Genomic DNA, 23,298 nt, shown 5'->3' on the forward strand with positions numbered 1-23,298 from the left:
TGTGGGACATTGCCTTGGATACCAAAAATTCACCATGAACTATGACTATTACAAACATTGATGGTGATGACCAAAGAGGTGTGCATACACAATGTTAAAATTACCGGAGATAAATTGAATTTATTGAGGGAAACATTAAAAATACCAACAACATATCACAAAACATAAACATAATGTTTTATCCCAGAAAACCCCAAACCAGGGAAAAACCAACTAACAAAATTCTATTAGTGTCCTTGACCAAAACTCGGCCAAGCTGGCCAAGTGAGCCTTCACTGCTCACCTCCCTTGGCACATTACAATGAAGTGTTCAAGTCTTTTAAAGGATTTCATTACATGCAATCCACGGGCACAAAACCATATGCCCAAAACCACCACTATTTAACCGAGAAACTTTGACTCTTTTATTGAGTCAAATCTTATCGAACAATCCCTCCTTAAAACTTGACTTGGGGTTTCCCTTAACCAAATCCGGACAAACCAGTGAAGTGAGCCAACACCACTCACCTCCAAGCCCTACCCCCTTCAAGGTTTATAACTAGGGTATGCAATAATCTGGCATGCCCCCTATCACTTAGGTCTAATTCCAGAATTTACCGGTAATTTCCCAAGGGTGCGCATGCCTTACCAAGTCTTATAGTTGTATGCCTATTTACATGCAATTATAAAATTTTCAACTTCATTATATATATATATATATATATATATATATATTTTTTTTTTTTTTTTTTAATTGTTGTCTTGACACTTGAGCCACCATTCTCTCACCTGATTCTTGTTGATTTGGGGTATCATCGGATGTGCTCTAGCCATGAAAATTGGTGGAGAGGCTAAAGCACATGAGATCTCCAAGACCCATAAATGGTTTGGGCAGATTCTACCCGGTTTGGGAGATATTAAAATAATTAATATTTTAATGGAGTTCCTAAGTCTAAACTTAGGAAAAATAAAATATTAATGGGTATTAGTATAAAACTGGGTTAGAAGGTTCCAAAAGACATGGATCAAGCCAAATCTAGTCTTAGCCGTTGATTAGAGATGTAATTTTGGCCGTTGAAGGACTAACAGGAAAAGTATAAGAAGAGGCTTGAGGGTCAGTTGGAGAACACACCGAGGGAGACCAGTCAGTGCAATTTCTGGAGCGGGATTTGCTGTCAAATTCGAACTAGAGGTTTGGAGAGCAGCATGAGGTAGCGAGTACGAAACAGAGAGGCAAGAACAGTACCAGAAGATCTGCGCAGGGATCAGAGAGGCAGACACAGAGCTTCTCAGGAGACGCAGAGGCAGCAGGACTGCGCAGTCACTGGAGGGCCTGCGTGGGTGACGCAGAGAGGCCCAGTGCTGACGTAGAGAGGCAGGAGTTGACACAAAGGGTCTGGGAGCTGCGCAGAGGCCAGCAAGTCTGACGCTAAGTCTGGAAGAAGTGCTGGAGAATTTATCTTTGTTGGGTAAGCCAATTTGGCACCCAGTTGTACTCAAGAATAGCTGATTAATCAAATCCTCCTCTGTTGAACCGATTTTCCCGCATTGGGTTTTTCCGGGGACATTTGTCCAAAATAACTATGTTGATGTGTTTGGTTTTTGTGCATGTATTTGTTTTTGTTCTATGGTGTGATATCTACAGTAGAGTTTATTTTAATATTTACTGAAGCGATTTTGTAAATAACTTATTGAAGATTAAGTAGGAAAAATAAATCAGTTGCTGTAGTAATAGAATTTTCACAATGCTCTCCTCTCTAGATCTAACTTCCATGCTTGATCTCCCTATGAACTTATGCATACTGACATCCATAACCACCTGCTTCTTATCCATGCATCATGGTTCATAAACGTGAACCATTACTTCAAATTTATTCATCAATGCATTTTCCACAAAGTTCCCTTATCCAGGTCGAAGTTTCTTCGCACTTTGAATGCCCTAGGTCCTCACTGAACTTATGGATGCTCACTTCTTGGTAGATTTACAACCAAACAATAGATCCAACCTCACACTTGAGATATCCATTATATCCAAGCCATATATCTTCGTGCTCTTGAAAGATCCACAACCTCAATCTCAAAGCCATTATTAAACCACTCTTGTTAGAGAGTCCATGTCAACTAGGCTCTGATACCATGTTAAAGTTGTCGGAGAGAAAATTAAATTTACTAAGAGAAACATTAAAACAACCAGAAACAAATCACAAGACATAAACACAATGTTTTATCTTGGTAAACACCAATCCAAGGAAAAACCAACTAATAGAATTCTATTAGTGTCCTTGGCCAAAACCTGACCAAGCCGGCCAAGTGAGCCTTCACCACTCATCTCCTCTAGCAAATAACAATGAAGTATTCAAGCCTTTTAAAGACTTCATTACATGCAATCCATGGGCACAAAACCATGGGCAACCAAAACCATGTGCCCAAAACCACCACTGTTTAACATAGCAACTTTGACACTTTTACTAAGTCAAGTTTTACATAACACACAACAAGATGATCCATTTGGAGAACAAAAGGGTTCCCTAGGATAAAGGGAAATTGAGGGGAAGAGTACAATAAGAGATCATCTTTATAGGGCTAAACAATGAGTGCTCCCATAAATCAAAAGTCCTAGTAGGTCCACCTCATGATGCTCGCATACCGTCCTAGGACATAAGAATGCCTATCAAGGAAGCGAGTTACTACTCACCAAGGGGATGTCAGCAACACCATAAAACAAAGTATCATGAAGATGAAGCTAAAAATATTGGCCATGACCATCCACCATCAGGGATCTAGGAGATACTTTGACAAAACACACAACATGGCCTTACAAGGCTATCACTTGCACACATTTAGTCTTACAAATGGCATGGTCAAAAGTTCTGGAGTACCCCTTTTAAAAGAGGGGTAATAGGCCCCATATGTGGCAAGCATGGGTAGGTATTGTTACCCATCCACATATATGGGTAACCTTAGGAGAAAATTTCTCTCTTATGATGCAGCTTACTAGAAAACCATACCATGATCCATAGATAGCCATTGTTAGATGCCTCTCACCCATTCTTTGATCAGTACATTTGTTGGTCTAGCCTGCTTATCTGATGAAGATGGGTCCTCTATTGTGAGCTACATCAACCATTTTTGCATTCAAGTGCTTTCATTTACTGTTTATGTCATTTTAGTATGGAGCATCTATTGAAATTGGATTATATACCGCCTTTGGTTGTAGACTTGTTCCCTTATTTCACCTTGGTGGTTATCATTTGCCTCTAGTCTAGTGTGACCTTCCTTAGGGTCTCTCTTTCACTGTCTAGGAGGGGCACAAATAGGTGGATTCAATGATAGTAGTGTTCCATGTTATTCTTACTTAAAACTTGTCATTATTCCCTTTATTTTTTTATCCCATCTTTTGATTGGTTGTTGTTAGTCATCTTTTGCCTTTAAAGGGATGACATCAACCTTGAAGGCTTTTCTACTCACGTGTGTGGGTTAATTGAGGCTTATTCTTATGTTATTACATTATTTTGTCTATCTTTGGGTGTTGGCTTGATGACCTATCCACCTTGTATCATGAATAACTTGCTTTTAGGGGTTCTTAGAGGAAATTAGAGCTAAATCAACTTGGTTTCCCTCATATATACAGAGAATTTGATGTGTCTTTTGGTTGATTGTCAATGTTGGATTATAACATCTCTTGGTTAGTGATTCTTATCTCTTCAGCGCTATGGAGGCCTAGTTAAGCGACTTCTTTTAGGTAGATTTGTGACGCGATGTGATTTCTCGTCATGGATGCTTTTTGTTGAAATTTCTAAGTCTACCCGTTAAAAATTTAATCTGTATTCTTCTGGTTTATTTCTTCTACTTGTTTAAATTCAAATAAGTTATTTAAAACATATAAATAATGAAATAAACCCAATACAGTCTCAACATCTACAAATCATCAATTGAAATAAAACAAACACACAAGTGACACCGTTATTTTTGGGCAAATGTCTCTGGAAAAACCCAATGCGGGAAAACCGATGTAGCTATTCTGAGGGTTTATTATTATGCAGTATTTCCTTGAGTACAACTGGGTGCCAAACTGGCTCGCCCGACAGAGAAAAACAACCGGCAGTAATACCTCTCTATTCGGAAACAGGTATTCAGAAAACCTGTCCCACGAAACCCCCTCTAGCAACTTTGAAGCACTATGTTAGTCTCAAAACCCTGTGCGTCAGCCCTCTGAGGCACTGCGCAGCCTCTGGGAACCTTTGCATCACTCCTGCAGCCCTCTGCGTGGATGACACAGGCTTTCTGGCCTCTGCGTGGCCTGATCTGGCTGTTGCTTCTCGCATTCTGCCTCTGCGTTGGTCTCTTGGCACTATCTCTGCTTCTCTGTCCAGTACTCATTGCCCCTCGCTACTGATCACTGATTTGACTTTGCTTAGCAACCCTTCTCTAGCAAATCAAATGACTGATTACTCTGGTGTGTCCTCCAACTGACCCTCAAGCCTCCTCTTATACTTTTCTTGTTGGTCCTTCACCGGCCGAGATTAAATCTCTAATCAACGGCTAACATTAGATTTGGCTTGATCCATGACTTTTGGAACCTTCTAACCCAGTTTTATATATATATATATATATATTTTTTTTTTTTTTTCTAAGTAAAACTATTCTATTAATATGAAACAAAATATGATTACATCGAGGCTCGGGCCTTAGTAGTACTGAACATCATTTATCAAAAAAATATCTTGACTGCCCCATCGATGGGGAAACCAGTCTGTGAAGGCAAAAAGAACCCACACAGGGGTTATCAGTTTTAAACCAAAAAATATCAGAACATGGCAAAATAACCAGAAAAGTTTTAACAGAACAAATCATTTCAGAAAATAACTAGTCAGCAGAAGAAACACCCAGCTAGTAGAAGGGCGACACCTGGCTGCCAAGTGTCATCTCTAGAGGTCGTCTGGGGCGGGCACCTCCTCGATGAGGCACGTGTACTGGTACCAATCATCCTCCTCTGCTGACGCGCTGGTTTGAAGTCCACGTGCATGTTGAATGCCAGCGGAGCTACCTGCAGTTGCATGCGGGCTGGATGTGTCTCCCACTCTGCCTCCTGGAGTCTGCTGCCTACAAATCTTCCTTCTGCAGCTTGTTGATTGCCACCCAGCGCCTTGCCATGCTGGGTGGTAACATCCTTGTCCATCGGTTGCTTGCTTGGGTCACGGGCGCCCCTGTTCCTGTGAGCAGCTAGTTGCTGCACACCATTGTTCTCCGGCGGAGCATCCTGCGGGTCGTTTTCCTCAAAGAAAATGATGGTGACCGTGGCTGTAATGACAAGCCTATTCAGGGTGCTGCGGAAACGAAATTGGGTTGTGTGAGGAGCAGGGTGAGGGGGGAGGGGAAAATTGGCTGTATGGACAGCGGCGTCTCTCCGGCTAGCACCTTGGAGCTATGCGCGTCCTCGGCCACTGCGGGTATCAGGATACCTGCCAGAGAAGGTGCTATAAGGATTGGGGATGTCAGGGGAAGGGGAGGGGGAGGCAGAGTCAGGGCTGGGCGTCGCAGGAGGGCGGACACCACCACCACGACTTCCTCCTCCTCTGCTACGCATTTGATGGCGGATGCGAACCATGGCGGTATTCAAAGCAGAGCTACCAGTGCGGAAATTGGCTGTATGGCTGAGCTGAGGATGAGTGAGGGAAGTCTGAGTTGGACTCAGATTGCAGAGCTTGGTGTGGGAGAAATGATACCCATTACCAAGGTCTACACAGCTGAGCAACCAACAGCGGCTCTCGGTAACAGTGCGAGAACAAGGCTCCGCTGCCTGAGGTGGGCATATGCTATGGAGCAGGGGGGAAGAGCAACATCAAGGTCTGTGGAATCCATTGTTGAGCGAATGGTGGATAAATCTCGGCCAGAGTACCCATTTAATGTTACCTGCAGGCCGCCATGAATTTTTTTCAGGCTTGCATGGGAGGGAATGCAGGCGGCCATGTGGCCCGTCCTCTCGCCACCCGTTCGTCTAATCGTCATAAATAGCTTGGTTGTCACCCGCATCCGGGTCTAACCCAGTTTTATATTAATACCCATTAAAATATTAATTATTTTAATATCTCCCAAACTGGGTACAATTTGTCCAAACCATTTCCGGGTCTTGGAGATCTCATGTGCTTTAGCCTCTCCACCAATTTTCATGGCTAGAGCACATCCGATGCTACCCCAAATCAACACTCCCTCTTAGCGAGGACTGTGCTCTAGTAATACTCCTCATTGAACATCACTCTGATCATCTGACACAGGTACCTGTGCTGATTCTAGGCCTCTCGCCCAACATCCTCTGCACTGTTGCATCCTGTACTGTTGCCCATGGCCCTGCCACTGCCACTGCTGTATCCGTACGACAGCGCCTTCTGCATCCATGTTGCTGTTGGTCTATCCTTCCAACACTACATCTGTGTTGCATCCCCCTCCCATCATGCTGCATCGTGCTACTGCATACTGCTACTGCACTACAACTCAGTTACTGAGAAGTAAGTAACTAATCCACCCAACTACTGACATCCGTGTCAGGCTAGAAACACTCTCGACGCTAAAGCTCCCTCTACTGCTAACAAGTGATCCCTCTACTAACCTCTGCATTGCTGCAACAACTCCCTGCATCTCGCACTGTTGTAAACCTCTCTGTGCCATCCTGCACTGTTGCAACCAGAGTTGCAGGGGAGTGCTCCCCCCCCCTTCGAACCCGCTCCCAATCCGCGCTCCGGGCGGGAGCAGCGGGAGCGGGTCGGGAGCGCGTTCCCGATAAAAAAATTTACGCTCCCTTCCAAAATCGGGAGCGAGTTTGGGAGTGTCGCTCCTGTCGCTCTCGGAGTGAAAATTACAGCTCGGAAGCGATCGCTCCCGAGCGTTTAATTTTCACTTCGGGAGCGATTTGCGCGAAAAAAAAATCGCGGACACGAAAAAAATTTAGTTTTAAAATGACTTGGGGGCAAAAAAAATTCATTGTCACTTGAATGAGTTGAGGAGACGCTGGAGAGCAAGAGCAAAGGAGCGAGGAGAAGCGAGGAGCAAGGAGCAAGCCTGCAAAGAGGTTAGTTATGTTAGTAACTTAGTAATTTAGTATTTTAAACCTTAGTTAGGTAGTAATTTAGTATAGTTTAGTTAGTTTAATTTAGTTTAGTTTAATTTATTTAATAAAAAAATCATGAATCTAAATAAAATTAATAAATTAAATAAATTAAATTAAATTTCTCATTCATATTCCCATTCCCATTCCCATTAAATTTTGCAGATTCAAAAGCCTACAAATATCAAACATCATGGACCTGGCTATATTTCTTGCCATTTTCCTCTTCTTGGTCCCTTTTCTGGTTATTATGGTGTTGGGGAGTAGGAAACGGAGGGGCCAAAATGAAGAGGGCGATGAAGAAGCTAGAGAAAGTGGATTTGATGAAAACCCCGGTGAGGAGGAGCTAGAGGAGGGTGAACATGACTCTCAAAAAACTAAACAAGACCAAACCCCATTGTGGAAATATGTTAACAGGCCTGAAGTAGGGAAAGGGGGTGGAACCACTAAATTTCATTGTCCCCATTGCAACAATAATTACACAGGTTCATACACCCGTGCCAAAAAACACCTCTGTGGGAAAAGGCCATGGGATGGAGATAAACAAATAGGAATCAAAACTTGTGCAGCTGTGTCAGCAGTAGATAGAGCCAAATACATAAGGGAAGAGGAGGAAGCCCAATACAAATCTAAAAAATCAAGGGGTTTCTTTGAACCAAGCTCACAATCACAAGCACAAAGAACTCCTTTAGCATCTTCCCAAGGCAGTGGATATGGAGGCACAGGGTCACCAGCTTTAAGGCGTAGAACCATATCAGATTGCCTTGATGAGGGGTTTAGGAATGATGTGGATTCAAAGGTTTACAGGTTTCTCTATGCATGTGGGATACCATTCAATGTTCTTCGCTCACCTTATTGGCACGAAATGGTTTTTGCCATAAATGATGCCCCTAAAGGATACAAGAGCCCTGGGTATGACAAGGCAAGAACCGTTGGACTTGATCATGAAAAAGCAAAAATATCACATTCTTTGAATAGAATGACAAGTTCTTGGACTGACCATGGGGTGTCCATTGTATCTGATGGATGGACAAATGTAAAAGGCAAGCCATTGATAAGTGTTCTCGCTGTGTCTGTTAGTGGTGCCATCTTTCTAACTGCATATGATTACTCAGACAAGTTCAAGACCGCCATCAAGATTGCAGAAGCATTACTTGAAACAATTGACCATATTGGGCCATACAATGTCATCCAAGTCATCACTGATAATGCTCCTAATTGTAAGGCAACGGGAGCAATTATTGAGGATAAATACCCCAACATATTTTGGTCGGATGTTTGGTTCACACATTGAACCTTCTGATGCATGATGTTGTCAAGAACAAAAATGCACAATACAAATGGATTGGTGATTTGTACAAGAAAGGCAAAAAAATGATAAAATTTATTACAAATCATAGCAATACCCATGGCCTTTTCCGTAGTCACTCAAGATTGGAGTTGTTGAAGATTGCGAAGACCAGATTTGGTAGCTATTACCTCACCTTCAGGCGCCTTTTGAAGGTAAGAGAGTCATTGGCTAGCATGGTATCAAGTCCACATTGGCAGGTATTAAAGGAAAGGGCTATAAATGCAGCTGACAGGCGAGGTTTTGAACTTGTGGAGGAGGCCACTCTTGATGGTCAGTTTTGGTCAAGTGTGAGGCAAGTATTGGATTTCACCAAGCCCATTTATCACATGATTCGGTTTGCAGATACAGATAAACCAATGATTGGCGAGGTGTATGAGTAGATGGATACCATGTTGGGGCAAATAAAAGATATTGTTCATAATAGAGATCCCGACTTATACAAATTGATTCACGATTTGTGTGTGTACGGTGGAATAAACTTAATCTTCCACTACATTGCTTGGCGTATATCCTTACGCCAAAATACTACTCTACATCTTGGTTGGGCCAACCTGCACTAGGGGGTGGGATTAGGACCAAACCCCATTTAGATGCAGAGGTAACTAGAGGATATTTGCAAGCATTGGAAAAGTTGATACTTGACAGGGAGGAATGTGTAGCTGTGCGCCTTGAAATAGGAAAATACTTCAGTGGCACTGGTTTGTTTGGTAACTTCCATGCAATGGAAGACAGAGACAGATTTGATTCTCTCACATCGTGGGAAACATATGGCGGCCAGGGACTTTTGCCAAAATTGGCAAAAAAAGTTCTATCACAGGTTGTAAATACTTCTTCTGCAGAGAGGTGTTAGAGCATCTACAACTTCATACATAATGTGAAAAGAAACAGACTCAATGAAAAGCGGGCAGAAAGCTTGTTTTATGTGCACTACAACTTGAGGTTGTTGAGTCATTACTGTGATCGGGCTTATGAGGATCCCACATAAAATTTGGGACAACCACCCAGAGGAAGACAATTTGGAGGATGGCACTATACATCTTGAAGGACTAGAAGAGGAACTTATAAGGGATGAAGATGAAGCAGCTGTAGCAGCCATGCCACCTCCACCATCCAGTAGCAATGCTCAAGTTCCGAGTCTTGTTCCTTTGCTGTCGCCACCTCCATCTACACCCTCACGTGGAGGGCATGTGCCTTCTAGTTCTGGTCGTCGGTTTGTGCGGGAGACTCCTAGAAGACCACCACGACCTGCTTATACTCCTGGAGACTCTCGTGGCAAGGGCCACATGTAGATTTACAGTTTACTTGTCTTTTCTAGTTTCTATTAGTTTTCATAATTGTTGAGTCTTGAGTCCTTGACTCTTGACTCTTTCATATCATAATGATATTTTTTGTAAACAATCTATGACTGTGACAATGAAAATTTGAAGTTTGAAGTTGGCAATTATAACTCATTGGTAATGATTGTGAATTATGAATATGATGCTTCCTGAAAGACTAAAGTTGTTTCATTTCATTTCATTATTCATGTTTCATTTTATAACATTTCATTTCATGTTAACAGTTAGAATTTAGAACTTAGAAATATTTAAGATATAATTTCTTGTAATGGTTAAACTTAGCTTACAAGTACAACTTTGGTGATCAATGATGATAAATGTTATATATTCAATTTTCAATTTTGAAAGCTTGAAGTTGAAACTTTAAGATTGAATTTGATGAATCATGATTCAAGAGACTCAATATGTTGCAGTTGTAATATGTATGTTACTAACTTGTGGACATGGTTGATGAAGATTATAACTTCTAGATGATTGATGTGATATGGTTCAATGATCAATCTATGTTTTTTTTATGTTTTTTGTATCTAATTCATTATTCTACATGTTTTTGTTGACATATATGTATCAAAAATTAAAAAAATAAAATATATATATATATTTTTAAAAAATCGCTTCGGGATTCGCTCCCAAACCGGGAGCTTCTAAAAACGTCGCTCCCGCTCCCCGCTTTCGCTCCCGCTCCCAAGTAACATTAGTTGCAACACTCACGTGCCTCTCGCACTGTTGCAGCCTTCTAGCCTCGCGCCGCCCAAGGACTCCTGCACTGTAGCACTCTCTATCGCATCATCCGCATTCGTTTCTACCTACATCCGCCAGTCCTGCTACTCCTCTTCAGGGCTCCCGTAGCAAGGTATAATCCAAGAGGTTGGGTACCTCAAGGATCCTGCCCCTCATCTTCTGTAGTCCTCCTGACTACAACTCTATGTCTCCCCACCTCTTCTCTAGAGGTACATGAGCACTCATGGCACAATCGTCATCCTCCTCGACCTCAAGTTATTTAAAACATATAAATAAAGAAATAAACACAATATAGTCTCAACATCTACAGATCATCAGTTGAAAGAAAACAAACACACAAGTGACACCGTTATTTTTGGACAAATGTCCCCGGAAAAACCCAATGCGGGAAAATTAGGGTTAAATTACAATAAAATCTTATATTTTCAGCATTTAATGACTTCTTGATGTATGCCCTAGGATTAGTATTGTATAAAAAGGCACCAAAGAAGCAAAATCAAAGTTTTTCATGCATTTTCACTGTTCAGCCATTTTCTAGGGCTGATGTCAAGGTTTTATTTGTTGTTTTGTGCCTTATCAACCATCAAAATTCATTATAACTTTGTTGTTAGTTTAATCTCTAATTTAACCTTAATTTCTTATAGCTTATTCATTATTTTTACGCCTAAATTTGCTGCTGTTACAAACTGTTGTTTTGCTGCAATTTGCTGGTTCAAAACCTTAGTTTATGGCAGCCTCAAGTATTTTCTTGGTTTGGTGTGTTTAGGAAACAGATTTGAGACTCTTTAGGTCGACCTTAGCCTTTAGATTGATCCAAAGCTCCCTTGAACACAAATCTGAAACTTCTTCATCCACCTCAAACCCTAATTTGTGTTATCTCTATTTGGTGGATTGTAGGATCCTTAAGGGGCACTTAGATTAAGATCCTTGGGTTACTTGATCCCCAAGCCCTACCAGGGAAACTTCCCTTATGTTGGATTGTGTCTTTCACTAAAGAGAGGGGAGTAGTTGCTAAGGTGACAATAGTGACACTGTTGTGTTTTTTGCATTTTGTACAGGTCACCTAGTGAGGCTTTGAACTATGTGCTAGATTTTTCTGTAACAAGTACTAGGCACATACCTAGACATGCCAAGTCACCTACTCCACATATTTTATGTAACAAAACATATTTTTATGCAACAACTTAAGTAGTGCACCCTCCTACTCCATCATAACCAGTAATAGCCAAAATAGTTAAAAAGGTGCTATGAGACAATTTTCTCTCAGGAGACTCTCCCAGTAATGCACCCATCTCATACCAAGAATCTAACACTCTTTGAACAACAGGTAAACTAACATCTACATAGCTTCTTCCACAAAGAAATGATATCAGTTAACCATATGGTGCCCCATTTGGTCCTACTTGCCTGTTTGATGGTCTAACTGTTACAAAAAATGACCCCTTTCTAATGCAAGGCAGTGATGAAGAGCATGGAATACTTAGTAGTAACCCTATCTCCAACGGTTTTGGCCACTTCCACATCCCACAACAGATGTTTGACCATTTCTATTTTCAGACAGAACAGAACACAACTATTTGTAAAGCTAGTAAGATGTGGTTTGTCTTTAACCACTAAGCTGTTATTCAGGACTATCCACCCAAGCATGCTAGACTTTAAAAATCAGTATCTTTCCAGATGTCTTGAGACCTTTGATACCAAGGTCGCTTGTAGATCAACTCAAAAAAATATGAGTGTCTTTCTAGATGTCTTAAGATATATGATACCATTTAGATTTGTTATTCTTGGTCAGCTCCTATTTTCTTGAATTGATCTACTAGTAACCTGCATTCAATTAACTTCTTATTTGTGTATTTATTTTCTAATCTTCCTTAAGCACTTCAAACTTGTAGATAAACAGTTCCTATTTTCACCTTGGCTCCTGTTTATTGTATCAATGACTATGGCTTTTGATTTGTTATCATATGCATTGTCCAACCACCCACGATTTGCACATTTACTAATTAGTAATGCTCCTTCAGGCTTCAACCAAATGATAATTGCCAATTAAAGAATTTACCCTTTTTTTCTGTTCAGTTTCTCTTTCTTTGTGCTTGTGTGCACCATCAATTCTTATTTAAGTGGTCATTTTGGTTGGAATGTTGTTTTCAGGTTTCTTTCTTGGTGTTGCCACTTTATTAATTAGTGAAACTGCTTTGAAATAATGAACCACAAAATTTACGTTGATACTGAAGTTTGCAAACCTTGTCTTCCATTTCCTGTTGCAGGGGTCTAGAGCATCTGCATGATCACTGCAATTCATCAATAATTCATAGTGATTTTAAATCAGCTAATATCCTTCTGGATGCAAGTTTCAATGCCAAAGTAAGCACGTCAGTTTTGTGGCAGTGAGGAGCACAATTTCATGTGGCAACTAAATTTGAGAATAACCATTGTTTTTGGCTATGGGGTGCAGCTTTCAGATTTTGGCCTAGCGGTAAGAGCTGGGGGACATATGTGCAGTACAGATGCTGAGCTATTAGGAACCCTGGGATATCTAGCTCCAGAGTACCTTTCTGATGGTATGCCTGAAATGGTTCATTGATACCTTTAATTTCAGCTCTGCTCATGAAGACCATTCACTTCCCCAAAAGCTGACCACATGACATTCTGAGAATTTGCATAAAAACATGACTTCTAGCTTTAATTTGTACAAGCCTTTTGTTTTTCTGTTAGTGACCTTGAATGCATTGTACATATTTTTAAGTGAACCGTCTCTTAATAATTACTCTCAGGGAAACTGACGGAGAAAAGTGATGTTTATGCATTTGGAGTTGTTCTATTGGAGTTGATTACTGGCAGAAAACCTGTTGACAAATCTATGCCAGCTGGTTGCCAATCTCTTGTTACATGGGTACGATTTCCTGTCTTTTGTTTTATTTTGCATGATCACTTCTTAACGTGAGGAAATTTAATGTTTTTGTAGCCAACCGAAATGAAAACATTTTGAAACTTGCAAAAGGAATACGGGCCTTTGGAATCAAATCATTGTTATACAAGCAGTAGGGTTTGTGCATTATACCGCATAAATAAATAACTTTGCAAAAATAAACTAATGGCTTATTGATAAGTTTCTAACAAAGCGAAGTTTGGGGAAGAAGGGTGCACTTGAGGTTGGTTATCATATCAATATTCAGGCAGCTTCAACTTTTTCAAATTTATGTGGGATACACACTTTGTTTTGCCGAAAGTTTGATTTTCTTGAAATGTGACAATATCTCTGTCAGTGCACAGTCGACTAACCATATTGACCAGGGCTTGCGTGATGACATGTTCCAGTGTAATACCCCTTTCTTATGTTGAATGAATAAGCAGACCAATATTTTCCTTCTGCAGGCCAAGCCACAGTTGACAGATAGGTCAAAGCTTCCAACAATTGTGGATCCTATGATCAAAGAGACTGTGCATTTGAAACACCTATACCAAGTAAGTTGCATTTGAATTTTTTAAAAATTGCTGCTGCAATATTTTACGGTCAATTAAGGAGAGCTTTTTTTGTCTGAGGTCTCTGATTATTTTTCGGGGTTCTAGTTCATGTATTGGCCAACCAAAAAGAATGAAGTGTGGGTGAGGAATAAATCATGTGAACTTTATTTTTACATTACGAACTTTCTCCAGCAACTTCATGGGATTCTTACGTTATGAGCATTATCTAAGCTTCAATGCCTCTTCTGCAATTGCATTCAAATTTTGTTCTAATCTAAATTCACTTGTCAGCTTCTTGTGATTATATAAGTATTTATTGTCTTTAATCTATTTCAAGTAGCTAATGAAAATCGTAGATCTCTCATTTGATCGAGGCATACCATCAATTATACATCAAGCATATATATCTTTTTCCTAGGAAAACAACTGTATATTCCATTCGAGAAGAAAAGAAAATACATTCTGCATATGCATTTGCATTCCAATTTCCAAGAGCATCCAAAGAGATTGGTCCCTAAACCTAAATCTCCAATAAGACGATAAAGGATCTTGTAGCTAAAATCTTCCCTTATCTAAGCTTATAGGGCCATGAATATGAGTCTGTTACAGCCATATAAGTACCTCAAAATATTACATAAAAACAGTGCAAAAACAGTCCCTGATATAATGTTTTCAACAATTCATAAATGCCAAAAACAGACTGGAAACGAGACTTCATAGGATCAATACCTCTGGAAAAATCTGCTTGTCCAGCTGAAGAACATTGAACCAAACACAGAGGGGGATGCATAATCAATAGACTGATTTGATATGTTCAGACAATAGTCCAGACTCCACCCATTGATTCCAGCACTGCCCAAGTTCCAGCCTCAAGCTGTCAAACTTCTTTGGAAAGAGCATCAGCTTCAGCAGCATCAAGCATATATTACTATTGATGTTATGAGTTTTGTAGACTAGCATAGATCCATCTTAACCCTAGGTCTGTCGGCACTGATAGGAATAAAAAACTCTTGTGGAAACCTCTCCTTACTTAAAAGATCCAGGGTTAAGATGGATCTATTCTGGTCTAGACTCTATTTTTTTAACTATATGGTAATTAAGTTAAGGTTGACTCTTTTTTATTTATTTCTGGACCTTGGCATCTTTTCATTAGTTTATGAGCATTACACATTTGACACATCTCTTCCACCCTGGCCTGTAAGAACACTTTGCTTCTTTCACATGTTTTCACCCTTGAATTCTAACTAGTATCCATGATTAACTGCATTTGGGTGGCAATTGCCATCCACTGTTCTCCATTGCAAAGCAGTGAGCCAATTCACTTCCAAACACAACTTTGTTCTATGACTAATGTGAATGCTATCCAGAAATTATGAACTTGAGCTCAAATCAAGCTTGGGCTAATTGTAATTGTTATGATGGAAGAAACAGATGGATATGAATGGATGGAGATGGGAAAGGATTGGGCACCGTAGTGGAACTTGAATATGGAAGATGATATGGAATTTATGACTCGGGGGAATGCATTGTTGCATTTGATGGAAAATGCAGTCTTACTTTCCAAGGAAGATGATATTTTCCTCTTCATCCTTCAGCATTGGCATGTTTGAATTCCGTTGGAACAAAAGTTAAGAGAATCAAAACAGCCACCAAAACTGATTTTTCCATCATTTGCAATGAAACCGTCGAGTAACCCAAACACAACTACTCATAAGTTGCTTTCAGACAACTGCAAAATCAAATTTGGAAGCAACCATTCTTCTCGTATCTTCTCTAAGCCCAAAATGTAAGTACCCGTATACTCTAATAGAATCTTTGTATTACTGTAAAATACTGGCAATTATTAATAACTGCCTAAATTCCATATTCAATAGGCTGCTTTGAAGTTAATGAAATCCCAAGATTGCAATTAATGGCAACTTGAACAAGCTTTCTTTAGCTAAATGCTGAGCACTAACCACCTGCCAAGAGGGGGACACTTCCATACACATTTTACAGGGGCATGTGACCACCCGGCTTGACTTAATGGCCATGACAGCTACCACTGATCAACATCCCCCTTGCAGGAGCGAATGCAGGCGCAAACATGTCAATATTTTGAGGATTCAAACCTCCGTGAAGGCAATAGTGGCTCCCTGCTTTCACTGACCCGACTTGCCTTTGGTGACTAAGATTACTGTTGAAAGAATAACAACAATTGATGTAAATAAGTAATTATGTGTAAATTTGGTTTTTACCAGTCAATCAGTTGTATAATGAGGAGTTATGTAATGAAGTAGCCCATATTAATTTGATTGCCTGAGAGGCTTGTAATCATGGAGAGTCATTCTTGATTAATAAAGATTTCCAATCCCTTGCCCCGTGGAGGTTTCGTTGACACACTGTCAAGGTTTTACCACGTAACTTTTGTGTGTTCTCGCTATGTATTTGATTCAGTTTCCCATTCAGTTTTTTCTCCGTATATTCTTCTTTCTTTGTGTATGTTTAATGTCTCTTAATACCATTAGAGCTGCATTCTTGAGTTTGAGTCCAGCCAAACAAAGCGTCCTTTTTTGTTTTGAAGCCACTGTTAGCAAATACAAAGCCGCTGTTTTCTGAAGCCACCATTTTAAAGAAATTGGTTAGAGTAAAGAAGAGCCACCGGACAAACAAGATGGGAGGGGGAGACTACCCGCCACTGAGAAAGGAAGAGTGTTCGAGCTTTGTCGGTTTGAAACATGCCCCTTGTAAAGAGCCTTGAATCCGCTGCCACTGCTATGATTTTATCTAAGAAAGAGGCTGCCAAGTGGGAAAAAAAGGGCCATCAGTAAGAGAGGAATGTTGTATGGAGCCCACCGCCGGTTGAAGGAACCACGCTGCCACTGTTGAAGAGAAAGGAGGACGCAGAGTCGTATTGTGCCAGTTTGATTAGCAGAAAGCCTGTTTGAGTCCGCTGAAGCCGAGAGCGCCCAAAACAAAAGAACCGCTGGTTGTACAAACAGAGCATTGTTTCTTAGAAAGTCAAGAAAGTCTGGTAATTTTTTTTTCCAGAAAAATTTGTTGAAGGGCTTCTCTCGTTAAGAAAAAAAAGGAAATTTTTTCTATTCTGGAATAGTAACAAAAAATTTGAATAAGGATTTTTTGAAGGGGATCAGATTCAAATATTTTTTTTAATAAACAAGTTCAATTTTTTTTTAAAGGCTCAAAATTGTAGAAAGGAATTTCTTTATTAAAAAAGGCTTAGATTTCTGAAGAGGAAACCAGAAATTAATAAACCTTAAACCATTTTTTTTAGAAACCCTAGCTGGAAGAAGGGAAACCATAATATTTTTTTAAGAAACCCTAGTAGGAGGATTTGTAGGAAGAAATGGAAAAAATTACAAATGCAAAGTTCGGGGTGGAGAAGTTCACCGGCAAGAACAATTTTGCATTGTGGAAACTGAAAGCTAGGGACTTGCTGGTGCAACAAGGGTTGCACAAAGGCTAAAGCATTACATTGGGTGAAGAAGAAACTCACTGACATGACAGATTTGCACTGGGAGGACTTGGATGCCCGAGCGCTTAGTACCATCAGGTTGTGCTTGGCGGATGAAGTTCTCTTCAATATTGTTGAAGAAACCTCAACATCAAGTTTATGGGGAAAACTGGAAACGTTGTATATGACCAAATCTTTAACAAATATAATTTATTTGAAAAGGAAATTGTATAGTCTTCGGATGAAGGAGGGTACAAAAATTGCAAAACATTTAATTTTTTTTAATACACTTATTTGCCAATTATCAGATATGGAAGTTAAATTTCAGGAAGAAGACAAAGCTATCACTTTGTTGTGTTCTCTGCTCGAGTCATGGGACCACTTCATAACCTCTATCAGTTTGAGCACAACTGAATCTTTGGAATTTGATACAGTTGTGGGAGCTCTGTTATCTGAAGAAGTACGAAGGAAGTCTAGCATTGAAACCTCCGCACTAGAAGCCATGGTAGCCAGAGGCTGGTCAAAGGAAAGAGGGGAGAAAGCAAGGAATTCTTCTAGATCAAAATCAAAGGGAAAGAAGTGTAAAGCCAAATGATGGTACTGCAACAAAATTGGACACCTCAAGAAACACTGTTGGAAACGAAAGGAGTCTGAAAACCCAAAGAAGGAAGCAAATCAAGTTGAGTCAGGTATGATTGATGAAGTTTTATCTGCTGAATTAAGTATGGTAGATGAAGCTTTACCTGTTTGTAATGTCTCTCAGAATTATGAAAATTGGTTGTTGGATTCTAGTGCTTCTCATCACATGAGTTCGCACAAAAATTGGTTTACTTCATATGAAGCTGTGAATGGTAGTTATGTGTTTATGGTAAATAATGTATCTTGTCAGACTGTTGGGATGGGAAATATCAGAATTAAAATGTATGATGATATAGTTAGAACATTATCTAATGTTAGGCATGTACATGAATTGAGGAAATTTGATTTCTTTGGGAGTGTTGGATTCGGAAGTTACAAGTTTACGGGTCAAAATGGAGTGTTGAAAGTTTCAAAAGGCACCCTGGTTGTTATGAAGGTAGAAAAGATCGGAAATCTTTACAAACTCAAAGGAAGTACTCAGGTCAGTGAGGCAACGACTGTATCAGAGAAGGCAGAAGAAGGTACTCGCCTATGGCATCAACGGTTGGGTCACATTAGCGAGAAGGGTCTTTAGGTATTGATGAATTGAAAATTGCTTCCTGATTTGAAATGCTTGAGGTTGGATTTTTGTAAACATTGTGTGTATGGAAAACAATGTAAACAAAAATTTAAAACTGGAAGTCATAATAGTAACGAAATTTTGGACTATATTCATTCTGACCTTTGCGGATCATCTCTTATTGTATCTTATGGAGGTGCATTATACTTCTTAACATTTATTGATGATTTCTCCAAGAAAGTCTGGGTCTATATGTTGAAAAGAAAATCTGATGTATTTAATGTTTTTAAACAATTTAAAGCTATGGTGGAAAAGAAAACATGCAAATCAGTTAAATGTTTAAGAACTGACAATGGCAGTGAATTTACTTCTTTAGAATTTGAACAACACTGTAAGGATGAAGGGATTGTTAGACATAAGACTGCTGTTTATTCTCCTCATCAAAATGGTGTTGTTGAACATATGAATCAGACTCTTATGGAAAGAGCCAGAAGCATGATCAACAATGCTAACCTGCAAAAGGAGTTGTGGGCAGAAGCAATATCTATTGCTTGTTATTTAGTAAACATATCACCTTCAGTTTCCATTAATTGTAAAATTCCTAAAGAAGTTTGGTCGGGTCAGTCTTGTGATTATTCACATTTAAGGTTTTTTGGTTGTGATGCCTATGCTCTTATTCCTAAGAATCAACGCTCAAAATTAGATCCAAAATCGAAATGTTATGTCTTTGTTGGGTATGATTATGTAGTGAAAGGATACAGGTTGTGGGATCCTTCTTCGCGGAAGATAGTCATTAGTAGAGATGTAACATTTGATGAGTCTTCTCTTCTAAAATCAGATGTTGAAAAAATTGAACAGGAACAGGTATCGCCTAATCAGCAAATTCAGTTGGAGACTAAACCTTTTTCAGAAAGTCGAAAGGAAGGAAGACTTCTGAAGAAAAAGGTGAAGAAGATGCAAAGGAAACTGTTGAAATTTCAGAACCAGTTCAACAACCAGTCACTCTAAGAAGGTCTAGAAGGGAAAGAAGAACACCCAAAAGGTATGAAGATTCTGCTTCATCTTTTGCATTGATTACTGAAGATGGGGAACCTTCATGTTATTAGGAAGCAGTGGCTGCTGCAGATGGCCAAAAGTGGAAAAAGGCTAAGGACGAAGAAATGGATTCCTTAGCCAAAAACAAAACCTGGGATCTTGTAGAACTCCCTGAAGGGCGAAGTGTTGTTGGGTGTAAATGGATCTTCAAATTGAAGCGAAATGCTGATGGCAGTATTGAGAGGTATAAGGCGAGTCTGGTAGCAAAAGGGTATTTTCAGGTTGAAGGTATTGACTTTCATGAGATTTTTTCACCAGTCGTAAAACTTGTTTCTATTCGTACTGTGTTAGCACTAACTGCATTACTTGATATTAAGTTAGAACAGTTATATGTTAAAACAACCTTTCTACATGGTGTTTTCAATGAAGAGATTTATATGGAACAACCAGAAGGTTTTGTACAAGGTCGCAGCAGAAGATTAGTTTGCAAGCTCATGAAATCATTATATGGCCTGAGGCAGTCTCCCAGGCCATACAAGAAGTTTGACTCCTTCATGGTGAGCCAGAACTTTACTAGAAGTGAGTATGATCATTGTGTATACTTTAAGAGTTTCAATGGCATATTCATTATCTTGATCTTGTATGTTGACGATATGCTTATTGCAAGCAAAAGCATGGAAGAGATCAACAGGTTAAAGGCTCAACTCTCTAGGATGTTTGATATGAAGGATCTTGGAGCGGAAAAACATATCTTGGGCATGGAGATACACAGAGACAGGAAAAATGGAAAGATTTGGTTATCACAGCAGAAGTATGTGGAAAGAGTACTTGAAAAGTTTGGTATGAACAATGTGAAACCTGTTAATGTTCCATTAGCTTCCCATTTTAAACTTTCTTTGGTTTTGAGTCCTAGAACTGATGAAGAAAAGAAGTATATGTCTCATGTACCATATGAAAATGCGGTAGGCAACTTAATGTATGCGATGGTATCTACAAGGCCTGACATTTCACATGCAGTTGGAGTTGTCAGCAGGTTCATGGCAAATCTAGGAGAAGAACACTGGCAAGTAGTGAAATGGGTGCTTTGGTATTTGAGAGGCACAAGTGACCATTGCATCATCTTTAATGGTAGTGAAGGATCAGTCTGCGGATATGTGGATGCTGATTATGCAGGTGATTTGGACAAAAGGAGATCTACTATAGGTTATGTCTTTACTCTTGCAGGTGGAGCAATTAGCTGGATGTCAAAGCTTCAAGAAATAGTTGCTTTGTCCACTACTAAAGTAGAGTATATAGCTGCTTCAAATGCTAGTAAAGAAGCAATCTGGTTGAAAGGTCTACTTGATGAGATTGGAAGGACGCAGGAGAAAGTGAATGTGTTCTGTGACAGTCAGAGTGCTATTCATTTGGATACAAATCCAACTTATCACAGCAAGACCAAGCACATTGATGTCAAGTACCATTTTGTGAGACATATGATCGATGGAGGCAAAGTAACTCTCAAGAAGGTCCATACACGGGAGAATCGTCCAGACATATTCACGAAGCCAGTTACAGTAGAGAAGCTTCAATGGTGTTTGGCTTCTCTTGGCTTGCAGAAGAAATGATGAATGGGCATGGGCAAGGGATTAGGAAAATTGTTGTCAAGGTGGATATTGTTGAAAGAATGACAACAATTGATGTAAATAATGTAATTATGGGTAAATTTGGTTTTTACCGGTCAGTCAGTTGTATAACGAGAAAGAGTTATGTAACGAAGTAGCCAATATTAATTGGGATTGCCCGAGAAGCTTGTAATCATGGAGAATCATTCTTGATTAACAAAGATTTCCAATCCCTTGCCCCGTGGAGGTTTCCTTGACACACGGTCAAGGTTTTACCACGTAACTTTTGTGTGTTCTCACTGTGTATTTGATTCAATTTCCCATTCAGTTTTTGTCGTATATTTTTCCTCTGTGTGTCTTTAATGTCTCTTAATACCAACAATTACAGTTAATGAATACCACGTTATATTATTGAAGAGTAATCTAACTTCAAATTTAATGTGGCATTATCTCTTTGTTAAGAGGATTAGGAATACTTTCTCGTATGTTGTTTTAAGAACAATCACACATGCTTATGCATTTTGAGTCCATACCATGTCTTTAGCGGAAAAATGTATAAAATCAATTTTCTGTAAAGCATTTAATAACCATGCTCTATTTTGAAAGAGAATATTAACTCCAAACGAAGCTGGAAGGAGATATTGATTACTGAAGCTACCTATACTTACCATTCTTGTCCCTCGGCAGCTACTTGCATTTACAAAGCTATTAAATAATGTTGTGACATGCTCTAATTATACCTAGTGCTGCTACGCTACTTGATATTATTGTAATTGCGTCTAATGATGCCAAGGTTTAAATAACTTTAGAACTTTGCAACAACTGCACATTAAGCTTCTTGTATAATCTTGGGAATATGTAGGAGACTAAATAGCTTAGATTGAATTTGAATGGATGCAGGTGGCAGCTGTTGCTGTTGTTTGTGTGCAAACAGAGCCTGATTATAGACCACTTATAACTGATGTTGTACATTCTCTTATGCCTCTTGTACCGGTAGAGCTTGGAGGGGCATTAAAGAACGCAAAAGCACTATCTGACAATGAGACGAAATCAGTGGTTGCTGCTAATTTAAGTACCAAAACAACCGGGAAGACGGAACTATAAGCAGATATTAGTGCCCATTGGGATGGGAATGTATATTTTTTCTTAATATTGTATTTGCACGGTGACTTTATATTATATTAAGTGCTGCTTAAGTACTAGTACATTTATACCAAATTTTTCTTGGCAACTTTTAAGGTTAAGATGGAAGTTACTATTGATTGAAATTTTGTTTCGGTTGACGATTTGTCAACTGGAATTCAAGCAGCAATGTTTGTAGATTTTCTTTGTTGAAAAAGGAAAAGGAAATTCAAAATAGTGTCTTAAATTTTACTTTTTAAGGGAAATGCTTGCCATTCAGAAAATAAAACATTGAAGATTAAGTTCATTTGCTTGTTATTTTTGCTGGATTCTATATATTTTTCAACCTGGTTTTAAATAGCTTCTAAATGGATGTGAGTGAGTCTATTAATAATGTCTCATATCCATACTGAATACCCACCTTCTCTAGTACTGCAGACGGGGATGGTTATCTATTTACAAGGGAATCTAGTAAACAATCAAAGAAGATTGTGAAAAACAGAGATTGGCTCAGTTTAAGAACTTTATGAGGGAGCTGTCTAATCATGTAGCAAACTTTCACCATGTTGTTGAAATCCGGCCACATAATGTGACTACTATAGCTAGAAAGGAAAAATGACTAAAGGAGTCAGACCATCACTCTTATAATACATACCTGGATATTTCATTTATAATACATACCTGGATATTTCATTTTTGTATCTGCGACCTTTAGATTTTTAAATTTTTTCTTCTAAAGTTTAAGGAAACAAAAAAAGGACTTTGCAGGTGGTGTCATCTCTATGTATGTTTAATCTTTTTGTTCCTATTACCGTTTAAACTCTACCCTAGGAGGGAAAGTCTTAACCTCAGCGGAAGAGCCTGGAGGCACAACATGCAAGCTAACGGCTGTCACGTTGGTAGCCTTGCC

At 39.4% G+C, this 23,298-nt stretch overlaps 1 protein-coding gene across 2 annotated transcripts in view; it reads left to right on the forward strand.

The window, feature by feature from the left end:
* LOC149165070 (putative receptor-like protein kinase At1g80640) overlaps nt 1-22,648 on the forward strand; it is a 57,695-nt gene extending 35,047 nt beyond the window's left edge. For both annotated transcript variants that reach the window (XM_089432231.1, XM_089432230.1), the window contains exons 6-10: nt 12,778-12,874; nt 12,966-13,071; nt 13,285-13,403; nt 13,886-13,975; nt 22,167-22,648. In XM_089432231.1, coding sequence (XP_089288357.1) covers nt 12,778-12,874; nt 12,966-13,071; nt 13,285-13,403; nt 13,886-13,975; nt 22,167-22,370 — 616 coding nt within the window. In that variant the 3' untranslated portion in view covers nt 22,371-22,648. The remainder of the gene's footprint in view (nt 1-12,777; nt 12,875-12,965; nt 13,072-13,284; nt 13,404-13,885; nt 13,976-22,166) is intronic.
* Nucleotides 22,649-23,298: the final 650 nt, after the last annotated feature.

The sequence above is a fragment of the Pinus tabuliformis genome, chromosome 5_1, assembly GCF_031772625.1.
Source record: "Pinus tabuliformis cultivar Carrire ecotype Pingquan chromosome 5_1, CPIR1, whole genome shotgun sequence".
NCBI lineage: Eukaryota > Viridiplantae > Streptophyta > Pinopsida > Pinales > Pinaceae > Pinus > Pinus tabuliformis.